General features: G+C 41.4%; 1 protein-coding gene across 2 annotated transcripts; it reads left to right on the top strand.

Annotated features, from left to right (window-relative positions):
- Positions 1-2,238: 2,238 nt before the first annotated feature.
- LOC131251700 (AP2-like ethylene-responsive transcription factor AIL1) lies at positions 2,239-13,169 on the top strand. 2 transcript variants are annotated; one of them, XM_058252594.1, is made up of 9 exons: positions 2,239-2,866; positions 3,454-4,153; positions 5,944-6,026; positions 6,672-6,680; positions 6,857-6,945; positions 9,359-9,432; positions 9,988-10,038; positions 10,730-10,806; positions 12,391-13,169. In XM_058252594.1, the coding sequence occupies exons 1-9, from the start codon at positions 2,635-2,637 to the stop codon at positions 13,026-13,028; spliced, it is 1,953 nt and encodes a 650-aa protein (XP_058108577.1). In that variant the 5' UTR covers positions 2,239-2,634; the 3' UTR covers positions 13,029-13,169. The 2 variants fall into 2 exon arrangements, with proteins under 2 accessions (XP_058108577.1, XP_058108578.1); XM_058252595.1 differs by lacking the exon at positions 6,672-6,680.
- Positions 13,170-13,572: the final 403 nt, after the last annotated feature.

Raw genomic sequence — 13,572 nt, 5'->3', positions numbered from 1 at the left:
AAGGTGAATGATCAATATTTGTTGTGCATGTGATGTACCCACGTGTACTGTCAACTGAGGATATTGACCTGTGGATGCTAGATTCTGGAGGCGGAATTGACTCGTGCTTCCACAGGTGCCTTTTTCAAGGGCTTTGTGCTTTGATTAAAAGAGTATCGTGTTTGACCAAAGTCGCCACTAGCTAGTTACCTTGTCTCTACGGTCAGTTAGACCCTATAGAAATGGCATGAGAGAGGATCCGAAGATTCTCAACCCTACGATGATTATTTGGTTTGTGTTCAGAGATTAAAGGCAAGGGACCGCGATTGCGGAGAGGGAAGGTATTAAGCACTCACTCTACCCGTATTGTCATACGGTCTCTGCCTGTCCAAAGCTGAGGTGGACTATACAACAGTAAAAAGTGGGGATTAAATGCTTATGTTTGAAAACTTCTTATGGGGCACAGAAGTTTTGGATCAACCAATCTATTTTTGGTTTAGACTTTTCCCGATCTTTGTTAATTGCAAATGAAATGGTAAAATCCGTGGATGATGTTGATAAAATAGAGAAATTATAAGGATGTAAACAGAGTTTTGACATCACCCAGCCAGATGTTGTTAAGGAATCCAACCAAACGGCATTCGTATTCAACCAAAAATGTATTGAATACATGTGAGGTAAGGGATCTTCAAAATCTAGGATCTTCAAGCAACAGATCTTCCATTTTTCCATATCATCATGGAAAATGAGCAAAGAAACTGATGCAGATCCAGTCTCAGGTGAAGCACACATTCTAATGGAAAACTCATTTGAATAGATGATTAAGATTTTCAAATACGCTACGGCACAATCGAACACTCACGGAGGTAGGGGTGGATAACTTACCTTCAAAGACGGAGATTCTAACCTACTCGCCGCCCGTGAGGAAAAAAATCGAACTTTCTCCTCGCCTGTGAGGAAGAATCGGACACCATTCGTTTGGAACCGCACCTATTGCCAGTATATATGCAGAAGTTCTGAGCAGTGGGCCTTAAACACCTCCTGGATTGACATCTCGAGGCGTCTCTTCCATCAGGGCAAGGATCTAGAGTGATAATGAGATAGTGTCTGAACTAAAGATTGCCTATCCCATCCCGTATCCGACACTATATCGAGGGATGGGCAAGGCCTGAACGTGGGATTTCAGGAATCCCTTGGGCGGCCAATGGAGTTTATGAGGCTCACTGCGCTGAAGTTACATTAGCCGTCCTAAACAAACTGCTGGATTGAAATCGGAATCAAATTCCACATAATATCATCCATTTCCATCCAGCTCGTCGAGCCAAACACGCCCTTAGCCAAACCATGTCCCATTCATTTTGCCCACTTATCTCTAGGCATGAACCAAAAAAGAAGTGAATCTAAATCTTAAGTAGACCACTAATAAAAAATAGTGGGCATTGATTGCTTAGGGCTTGTTTAATTTTTCAAAGTTTCAATTTCATATTAAATGGAAGGTAAATAAGCCCACATTGTTATTTTCATATGTTTGTTTAAACATGAATGATGGCTAGTAAATCATGAGTCAATAACACAGGAGAAATAAAGTAAAATGTAATTATTACAATTTCTTATTATAAAACACTCGTTTTCATAATAATTATAGTGTTAAAAAAAAAAAAAAAAAAACTCATCACACTCATACAATTTATAATGTGTTTATATAATTATAACTTATTTATAATTATTTACAATTGAAATTGAAAAATCAAATAGTTTCCCATTGTGATAACTTTTTATTGGTTGTAAAAACTTTGAATCAAGTTGATATAGTTTTTGAATCAAGTTGATATATGTGTTTTCCCCTCATCCAAGTTTGTGTTACCTTATCAACGGGGTTGATGGTAAATAAACAATACGGTGAGCTTTACCAAGCTTTTAATGGTCGACGTTCATTGATATTGTTTTTTTTTGGTGTGGTCCACTTGAGACCTGGACCAGCCTCAATCTTCGGCTCATGCCTTAAAATGAAAAAACAAAAGATGCACGACTTGTATAAAATACTTATGATGGGGCATACGGAGCTTTGACCAGTAAGCTAGCTGGTGCTGGAGTTGGGTTCACCGGCCAAACCGCGTCCGGTCCAAGTCACTCGCTAAGCTGCCACGTGTCAGGGAGGGGCGACAAACGTCCCTCATGATTCAGCTCGACAGATCAGAGCAGGACTGTCTCCCATCTTAAATGGTACGCCCGAGGCGGTGTCGAAACAACGGTGCAAAAGAAGGAAAATCTCTCCTCCTTTTCTTCTTTATAAAAAAGAAAAGAAAATATCAAAGATTATCATAATTCATACGTTTCGTCGCAGCTGCAAGAAGATGAGACGAACGAATACGAATGGTAAAACGCAGGGGAACGAAACCCAAAACTCTCTCTCTCTCTGTATCACTCTATTACACTGCAAATGAAAAGAGACGAGAATCTCATTTTTATTACATCTAAATACCCCCAGCAGTAGCTGCAGCAGATTTCAGGCGCTTCTCATGAATGATATAATACTAGTTTCTGTTTCTGTTTCGTAACTCCAAGGAGCTTTGGAGTTTGAGCAGAGAGAGAGAGAGAGAGAGAGGAGTATTCGTTTTTTGGGTTTTGGGCTGTTTGGAAGGTGAGAGTGTTTGGATGAGAATGAGTAGTTGGTTGGGATTTTCACTGTCGGGACAGCAGATTGGTGGGGTTGGTGATGGAGGGTCGAGAAGAGAAGGAGAAGAGGGGGGAGGAGGAGGAGGTTGTTATGAAGGATATGGAGGAGGAGGAGGAGAGGAGGAAGGGTTTTCTCATATGTCTGGAATGCCTTTAAGGTCTGATGGGTCTCTTTGTATGATGGAAGCTTTCAGAAGATCTACTGCTGGAGGTTTGTGCTTAAGAGATAGATTCTTTATTCATTAGGTCTTTGGAGTTTTTCTTTCCTTCCTTATTATTATTATTTTAAAATAAAAGAAGACAGAAACCTTTTGGGTTTCAAATGGTATTTGAGGAAAGAACTGTTTTTTCATGTGATTTTCTTCTTTCTTGTAATGATTTTTCTATCTTCTTCTTTTGGGTTCTTTTTAGATAGGATGATGAAGTCCTCTGTCTTGAATCTCTCCACTCTCTATCTCTCCACTCTCTCTCTCTCTCTCTCTCTCTCTCTCTGTTTTTCTAGATTCTATCTTCAGTGTTTTGCATTTTTTATTGAAATGAGAAAAAGATTCTACTTTCTTCTTTTATTTTTGTTTACTAGAATGAGAATTCAGTAAGCAGCAGCTAGCTATGACTATTTGCACCCACCCTTTTGATAGACACACCCCTCTCTCTCTATTTTGATAATACAATGCTCCTCATTCACCATCAAAACTAGTAAATATAGGTGTGGGTTTACCAAAGGTGGTGGCTATATATTTCAATTCCCATTTCTCACTCTTCGTTTCTTCTCCTTTTGCATGCTTTGTTTTTCCACAGATTGGAGATATGAACATTCCATCCCCACCACAGCAACCTCTGGCACGAATCCCGACACAGATGGTCCCAAGCTGGAAGATTTCTTAGGTGGATATTCCAATACTACCCCTGACAATACCCACAATAACACCTCTACCCAACCACCTCTCTCTTCCTTCAACCACCAACCCTACTATCAAAACCCTAGCCCTAGAATCAATGTCAATGTTCCACCAACATCTTTCAACACCACCCCAATTGAGAGAGATGACTACAACATCCAAACCTCATCTCCTTTAATCCCAGCCTTCCATCATCAGGCCCACCATCAGAATTACACTGAGAGCAGCCAACCACTAATCCCCTCAGCTCATCTCCAAAACCCGAACAACATCTACCATGTCCCGATCGACGGTGGTGGTGGTGCCACGTCGATTGCAGGATTCAAGTCGTGGTTGAGGCAGGGACAGTTCCCGGCCGATAAGTCTCCGGCCGGCAGCGATGTTGCTGATAAGTGTAATTTCCAGTCATTGACGCTGTCGATGAGCCCGGGCCCACAGGGAGGCGGTGGGACGGCTGGGATAGCTTGCGTCGTGCCGTCGCCGATGGCGGCGGAGAATCGGAAAAGACCCGTCGGGAAATCCATCGGGAGAGACCCGATTCCAAGGAAATCAATAGATACATTCGGGCAACGGACTTCTCAGTATCGTGGTGTTACAAGGTGCGTGGCATTGGATGGCTTGGATCTAACGATCAGGCTAAGAGGATGATCTTGGCCATTGATTGTAGAATTTGAATTTGATCGTTGAAAATTTTGTTATGGGTGTCCTATTTTCGATGGTCAGAAATCTCCTCTCATCTTACTAACTGTGCTTTTATTGGGTAGCGCGCAGAAGATGGATGGCTCTGATCGTGGAACCATTGCTTGCTGTGGGCCCCAAATTGATCTAGTGATCAGGATGATCTTGGCCATTGATTGTGGGAGTTGAATGTGATTCTTTTCAGTGTACCATTTTCTATGGTCAGAATTCTCCTTTCACCTCGATTTTCTTACCGTGGCTTGTCTAGGCAACCGCCCTGATGATGAACGGTTCCGATCACAGAACCATCCCTTCGTCTGGGATTCACTTGGATCTAACGATCAAGCTAAAATGATGATCTTGGCTATTGATTGTGGAGTTGAATGCGAGCCATTGAAAATTTTCTTTTTCGTGTCATTTTTTCAATGGATGGTTCTGATTGTGGAACCATCGCTTCATGTGGGCCCTATGTGCGCGATGTATGTTGATGATGTTAGTCGCGGCACAAGGAAAGCGGACTGTTGTTGTTTACGAGCCATAATCGCCCGCGAGGAATGCCACGTGCAGCGGCGTAACCTAAGTCAACAATCGCAGTGGGGGCCATGTTACAGTGACGTCGGCTAGAAAATAGGCAGGTCTGCTCATCAGGTGGACCACATACGCGCATTGAATGTGGGCCCCACTCTATCCTTATAAACCTTACTGTTTTTGGTAAACTTTTGTGGGCGCAGCTGATAGCAGACTCGGGACGCGGATTGCCTGGTGAGGTCACCAGGGGATATAGACCCGATTCTGTGGGGCCCACCTCGATGTATGTGTTTTATCCCCTCCGTCCATCCGTTCTGGTAGACTCATTTCAGGTCGTGAACTGAAAATCGTTCATTTCTGGACATGAACTGAAAAATGAGGAAGATCTAGAGGTCAAGTGGGTCACACCACAGCGAACGGTGGGGATGATGATTCCCACCCGTTGAAACCGTCCCAGGGCCGACCATGATATTTATTTGCCATCCAACCTGTTCATAAGGTCAGACAGACCTGGATGAAGGGAAACCACAAATAACAGCTTGGTCCAAGACTTCTGTGGGCCCCCCCTGAAGTTTTCAACACCAGCCGTTCAATTTCTCGTGGTGTGTTCGCTTGAAACATTGGATCTGGCCTCATTTTGGGCTTCTGCCCTAAAATAAGCTGGCGAAGCGTATGGACGGCGTGGATAAAATACATATATCACGGTGAGCCCCACAGAGTTAGGTCACTAGCTAGGCATTTTTTTGGGCAGGGCTTGTTGTTGGGGCCCACATGATGAACAACCTTGATCTTGCACACGTGTGCCAAGTTGGCCCTTTTGGGGGTTTGCGCGTGCAAGTGCAGATGCACTTGAAACACCCGAAAAGTTGCACGTGTCGAGTGATCCAAACCGTTTATCATTATCCTTTTGGACCAAGTAATGCACACGTATACAGGTGCAATGTAGTAGTACGCATATCTCATTTTCTCATGGACTCTGCACTGGCAGCCTATGTACGTAATACCTCCAACCTTGATGGGTCCCTTCTTTTACACTGATTGAGTGATCCTAACCGTCCAATGAATCTCTTTTTGAATTTGATGATGTATGCATACGTATATATGTGCATGTGCATGTCCAGATAACTTGTACTATTTATGTATATGGATTTATGGTGTACCTTCGTTTCATGTGTTTCAACAGGCATAGATGGACAGGAAGATATGAAGCCCATCTATGGGACAACAGCTGTAGGAAGGAAGGACAAACAAGGAAAGGAAGGCAAGGTAATTGATATTTACACCCCCCCTTATTGATAGATTCACCCCTGGGTAATTACTTTTGGGGTAGTACAATTAATACAAGTTTCACTACTTGTACTACCAAATAGTAGAAAGAAAGGGTGTATTTATGAATAAAAGTGGGTGTAAAATGTAAATAGTGGATCCCTTTATTTATTTTATTATTATAGTTTTTAAGAGAAATAATCCAGTGATTACTGCAAGCTCTAGTGCTAGTAACCGCACATATATATGTGGATAAGATCCAATCAGTTAATCTGGACGGTCCATTATCTGATTGAAGCTGTTCTTGAGAATCAATCTTATCCATGATGGGACCCATCAAACGGATGGTTCGAATTCCTTGAACGAACCTATTTTTCATTAAATAATCTCGACCATTCATCTTATAAACTATTGATCAGATCTTTATAATCATGGTTTGGACCTAATGAATGGTCCCGATCAAATTATTGGGGTGTCCATGTAATCCCCATCAACTAGTAGCACTATAACTTACAGTGATCTCTATGTCTCTCTTTTTAAAGATACAAGACATGGGTATCTTTGCTCTTGGGCTAATCTACTAACGGCTTGAATTTCATGTACCTGTGGGGCCCACTCTCGTGACTACAACTTGCAAGTGGACAGTTTATCTTGGTAAGTGGAAAATGCTAGTTACTTTTTACATCTTTTTGCATGAAATGATAGATTACAGTAGATGTGTCTGAGAATAATCAAATAATCTAATTTAAGTGTGATGGTGCAAAAGGCAACTTTAGAATGTTGGATGGTGTGCTATATATATATTCTTTTAATATATTTTTAATGCTCAGGGGGATACGATAAGGAAGAAAAGGCTGCTCGGGCGTATGATTTAGCTGCACTCAAGTACTGGGGCCCCACAACTCATATAAATTTCCCGGTATGTAAATATACACCCCTCATTTTATTTTATTTTATTTTATTTTATATATGCACCCCATGCAGACATGTTCCTGTGGTACCTTGTAATTTTTGGTACATTTGTTGTACGATAGTTTTGAAAAAACAGGAGAGAGGTGATGGTGGGTCATCCCTAATATATTTATACGTGTACCGTTGTCTAGACCGTCCAAAATGATGGTTGGATGGAGAGCATATATTCAAGATTGATGGTCTTATTGTCCTAGTGTAATTTTTAGAACATGGGCCATCCATAGTTGGGTCGGTGATTTAGAAGGCCAGGGTTATGGTGCAACTTTTCCAGGGTTTATGGTTGAATGGTCACCACCATTTTGTTAACTGGGTTTTGGGGCATCGGCGTGGGTGGGGGCGGAGGTTGAAACGATGGAGGGGTGCTGCACAATGATGGTTATGGTGCAACTGTTCCAGGGTTTATGGTTGAATGGTCACCACCATTTTGTTAACTGGGTTTTGGGGCATCGGCGCGGGTGGGGGCGGAGGTTGAAATGATGGAGGGGTGCTGCACAATGATGGTTGCCGTTAAGATTGGGTTTCAGGTGGCTGATGATGGGGGCGGAGGGTTGTGACGGCGGAGGTTGTGACGATGGAGGGGTGCTGCACAATGATGGTTGCTGTTAAGATTGGGTTTCAGGTGGCTGATGATGGGGGCGGAGGGTTGCGACAACGGAGGGGGTGCTGCACGATGGTGTCAATGACCTGAGAAGAAAGAGAAAGGGGGCGTGGATTAAGGTTTTATAAACCTAAGGGGGTGAATTGATAAGGGGTAAATCAAGCTTTAAGGACAACATAATTTATTATACGTGATTCAACCTTATGCTAAAAATAAATAATTTTTATTTTTTTGATTTTTCCAATATATTTTCCAACATGTTTTAATATGAAAACAAGGGGCTAGGGTTTTGTAAACCTAACTCTAATAATATGAAAACATAATTAGGTTTAATTAGTAAGTTTGTTTCTCCACTCCCATTTCTTATTTATAATAATAAAATATCTGAAAACGAAATTAAAGTTTGTAGGATCACCTAATGCATAATGCTCCTCACTCTAACATAACACTAGCATTAACAACACACTTCTAACATAGAAGACCATCCATAAATGCATACTGGTAGCAAGTGGAAATCTCGTATTTCCCTTAAAATACTTATTTTCTTACATCAAGAATAAAAATGAAAAAAAAATTGTAATGATTGCTTGGTGAAATCCACTCATCCTTTTCTTATCCAAATAAGAAAAATTATCGCATCAAAGGAAAATTTTTATCTGTTGTTCGGCATGGAATCTATGGTTTCTAAGTAGGGAAAATATGCTGGGACTCGCAAAAGCACACAGAGAGGAATCAAATAAGATAATTACAATTGCACAAATAAGTTTAACAAGAAGGCGATCCAAATTTACGCGAAAAAACCCTTTCGGAAAAAAAAAAACCACAGCGTAAAGCGATAATTCACTATAAAAACGAAGTTACAAGAGATGAAAACCTTACCGATCAAAGCTCCAATAATAAAAGCCGAAACATTTTCCCTTTAAAATTCCTCTCAAACCCTCGAGAACATTTAGAAAACCCTAATGCATTCCTTAATTCCGATTACACTTAGTGTATATACTACCGCAACCGAAATAGGAAACAAGTCGCACACTTTCACAATTCCGCCCATGCCTTTGATGGCATCAACAGACATCAAAAACCAGAAGAACCCTCGACACTATCGAGTAGCGACCCCCAAACTATCCAACAATCAACAGGGATTTTTTCGATGGAATCGAGCATGAGCATCTGCTCGATGAAATCGAGTGATCTGTTGATGTCATCGACAGACTCCATTACAAACAAATATGAGACATTAGGCAACAAAATAAGCAAAGTGGTTGTATGGAAGTGAAGTCCCAACTTTTACAAGTGGCAACCCTTAAATTGGTACTTCAACTGCAACTAGATTTTCCAAATTTCTTATGCAGCCAGCTGTGTACGACCTTGAACGAAATTTGCGCTGAAAAGATAAATACAAACGTTCGGATTCTCCCTTTAAAATTGGACCACTTGCCAAGTTTACTTTTAAACATCGTTTTCAGCAGCCATTAATTAGATACTTAGGACAGCTTGATCAGTGGAATTTTTATAGATACGTTCTATCCACAAAAACGCTCACAATTAGGATGCTTGGGATAGTTGTACATGTGACATCACACACACACACCCCTCATTAGAACAGCAATATATCCTCTGTTGAAATTTGTTCACCTGTAATAGGAAAAGTGGGTGTATGGGATTCACATAATTATGGGTGTAAAAATCTATTTCCAAGAAGATATAGAAGTGCATTTTTTCTGTTTTTCTTTAACATTTTATCACTTGCTTTGTTACTCAGCTGAGCACATATGAGAAGGAGCTTGCTGAGATGAAGAACATGACAAGACAAGAATTTGTAGCCAACTTAAGAAGGTCATTAATTAAAACAAAACTCAATCTGGGTTTTGATTTATGATAGGAAACTAACATTTACACCCCTCTTTATTTGATGCAGACGCTCCCCTTTTCTCCGCTTTTGATATTTAGATAATATACTATTCTAAGGGGTGCACTCTAGATGTGAGCCCCACCCACACACTAGATGTATGGTTTGGATGCCTTGATTCTGTGTACACAACAAGATGGGACCCATGTAAATCAAGGGCTGAGGGTCCCCTCTCAACTTATTGCATGTACTGTGGGCCACTCAACTTTCCTTTTCAGTTGAATTTTGGTCCCTGGGAGCAATGTAAGGTGACTCATCTAATGTATGGATTTAGATGTCTTGAATTCATCATCTGGGTCACACTTACACTGGTACTGGTACCACTGGAGCGCACCTCCTATTCTAATACTAGAATCCTATGATCAGTACAAAGAGAAGAAAAGGGGTTGTGTTTTATACATCAAAACATATGGGTGAAATGTCACTTCCCTTTTGATTTTCATATTGAAGTCTGATGGCATTAGCCCTTTTTTTTCTCTCAGGAAAAGCAGTGGTTTTTCAAGAGGTGCATCTGTCTACAGAGGGGTGACTAGGTCCTGGCAAAAACCCACTTTATTATTAAAGCTCTCTCTCTCTCTCTCTCTCTCTCTCTCCTGCTTTTCAGTCTTTCATTATCGCTTACGATAATACCAGAAATGTAGCATTCAAAGCTATCATGGATTAGACCCATTAAAGAGGATGAACTCTAGATGTACACGTGGCATTTTCTTGATTCAATCAAACCGTCCAAATCATGGGTCCCAGTGTTCAGATAGTTGGATATTTTTTACCATCTAAATCTATATTTGCCAGCTGAGCTCTAATGTTTTCTCCCTATTACTTGCATTTGATAGTGACCAGATGGATGGTTAGTATTGTCCATTGATTATGGTGTAATCATGCAACTCAATCAAACCTTCCAAACATTGAAAATTATATGGATGATCATAACCATTGAATTGATGGAGATTTGCTAGCTGAATCGGACCCTCTTTCTTCTCTTGAATAAGTCATTGCGTGCTCGCCTAACAGATGGTTATGATCATCCGTTGAGTTTGGATGCTCGGGACACCTGGGTTGGTCTCCATCCAATGTGGCTCCATAGTTTGGACGATTCTGATTGAGATACAAAGCATGTCCCATGTATGAACAAAGTTTTGAGTGTATATGATGTTCTGTACTCCAGCGGAGCGCGGATAACCCCTCTAATAATTCACTTCTCTCTCATCTGGGTTCTGCTGACAGGCATCATCAACATGGAAGATGGCAAGCGAGAATAGGAAGGGTTGCAGGCAACAAGGACTTGTACTTGGGAACATTCAGTAAGTTCTTGCTTCAAAATATATAATTTCATTCATTCCATTTCTCTTTGTACTTTCAAATCCCGTTTGAATCAGTGGCCCACCACAGGTATGCCATTGGCCCCAGCTGAATGTAAACCGTTGACCATCCAATGGTTTTTTTCTGTCCGTAGATCCAATGGTTAGGATTGTTTGCAGCAAGTCATATATCTTTCCTGGCCCATTCATGATTGGACCTACATCTTAAGTGACTCTGATCATCTAAATGCATCATTCATGTGATCCACCTTGTTCTGAGGTGGGTTTTGTTATTGTTGGTGGGTCCACTATCTACACTCACGGATTATATGTGGAAGTTCATATGCAATGCTTTTTCCTGTCAACTTGCTGTTTTCAGAACATCCGAGCCGAGCAAAAGGTGGACCTTGCCTTGAATGATAACCTTGTACGAAATCGGACAAATCCAGTATTAGGTGGACCACTCATGGATTGAGTCATACCAACGGCTGGCAGTTGTTTTTGATTGTGTAGCCTGCCAGAAGGATTTTCTTCGAATGGGGGGTATTTAAGATGTGTCCTACCCTTTTGCAGGGCTCTGGTGTACTTGCATTTCATCTGGCGCACATGCTCATTCATTGAGTGGAATGATCACATGCAACCGTATGGTAATTACCATGCGTTTGAGCTGGAATTAGACCCACCCATGATCTGTGTGGAATCCAAACTGTTCATTCATCATCTTACATCCCAAGAATCATCTCTGTCAAAAACTAAAAGTGGAATACACGGCTGGGAGCCTAAAACCTAATCCATTTAACTTGTAGTGGCTAGAGTTTTGGTGTGGTGGGGGCACCTCATGATGCAGTTGGACCCCTGGAACTTTCTAATGGACGGTTGGATGACACACACACATCAGGATAGGCCCCACACACCATGAGCATGTGGCAAATGCCATGCATTCGAACTAGTATGTGATGATTCCTTACTGATCAAATTACAAGAAGTGGGGCCCACATCAATATATGCACTAAGATTGAATTATGGTTTTTCCATTCCAGCACATATCATCCAACCCCAAGTAGGACCATCATGTCATATGATCAGGCACCCAAGTATGTGATGATTCTTTACTGATCAAATTAGAAGAAGTAGGACCCACATCAATATATGCACCAGATTGAATTATGGTTTTTCCACTCTGTTGCATATGATCCTAACCCTAAGTAGGACCATCATGTCATATTAATCAGGCAACCAAGTATGTGATGATTCTTTACTGATCAAATTAGAAGAAGTGGGGCCCACATCAATATATGCACCAGATTGAATTATTGTTTTTCCATCCTGTTGCATATCATCCAACCCTAAGTAGGACTATCATGTCATATAATCAGGCACCCAAGTATGTGATGATTCCTTCCTGATCAAATTACAAGAAGTGGGGCCCACATCAATATATGCATGTGATGATTCCTTACTGATCAAATTACAAGAAGTGGGGCCCACATCAATACATGCACCAGATTGAATTATGATTTTTCCATTCTGGCTCATATCATCCAACCCTCCTAATTAAGTAGGACTATCATCATGTCATATGATCAGGCACCCAAGAAGAGGCAGCTGAAGCCTACGACATTGCAGCCATCAAATTCCGAGGCATCAGTGCAGTGACCAACTTCGACATTAGCAAGTACGACGTGAAGCGCATATGCTCAAGCACAACCCTCATCGCCAGCGATCTAGCGAAGCGATCTCCAAAGGATTCTTCCTCTGCTGCCACATCAGACGACCAGGATCATCCCTCCCTGTGCCCTCAGGCCCCACTTGCAATAACAGCCAGCACCACTGAAGAAATGCAGAACATAACATGGAACAACGATCAGCAACAACACTACAAACCCAGTTCATCAAATCCAATGATGAACGAGTCAGGTCAGCTAGTGTCCTCATCAGACCAGGACAGCCCAAAACAATCGTCAGCTATCCACCAAAATGACAACAATGGACGGAAATTGGCAATGACGTCGGCGTTCTATGATGGTCATGGATATAACAATGGTAGCGGCGGAGGAGATTTCACACAGTCGATCTTCTTCCCACCGCCTGGATTGAAGTATGAGAATGGTAAGGGTGGTAATGATAGCGGGAGCAGCGATGGCGGGAATGGGAATTGGATGCCAGCGGCCCGACCCATGCCTGTGGTGCATCAGCTTCCTATGTTTGCTTTATGGAATGAATGAGAGAGGTGGAGTGGGAGAGAGTTGTAATCAGACAAGGATTCCATAAAAGAAGAAAATAGTAGAGAGAGGGTGATAGAATGTTAGTAGAAAAAACATTCCAATTTTCCTTGTATATGAATATGGGATTACAGCTTTGTTTCATATGGGATTACAGCTTTGTTGCACCATCTTTCTAACGTAGAAATGCATTATATACATGCATGCATGCATATACATACGTACGTGATCTATGCCTTTTGCCTGTTTTGTGTGTAAATGTATGGAAGATCTGAACCGTTATTCATGTTGGTTGTATGCATTGGATGGGTCATGCTCGGCAGACTACTCCAATTTGGAAATTGTATGCATTTTATTTAAGCTTTTAAAAAAAAGAATTTTTTTTATTTTTTACCGTCCATCTTAGATCTCGCAATCCAATGGTTTGGCTTGGATTAGCCGGGTGAAGTTTGGGTTTAAGAACATTCATTGGCCCACCTGATCATTGTTTTGGATTATTATTTTCCATGTTTGACACGTGTAATAAAACTAAGCCCCTAGAAAGGTG

The sequence above is a fragment of the Magnolia sinica genome, chromosome 7 (genome assembly GCF_029962835.1).
Source record: "Magnolia sinica isolate HGM2019 chromosome 7, MsV1, whole genome shotgun sequence".
Taxonomy (NCBI): Eukaryota; Viridiplantae; Streptophyta; class Magnoliopsida; order Magnoliales; family Magnoliaceae; genus Magnolia; species Magnolia sinica.
The sequence above is the reverse complement of the archived record's forward strand: the minus strand, read 5'-3'. Positions and strand labels throughout refer to the sequence as shown.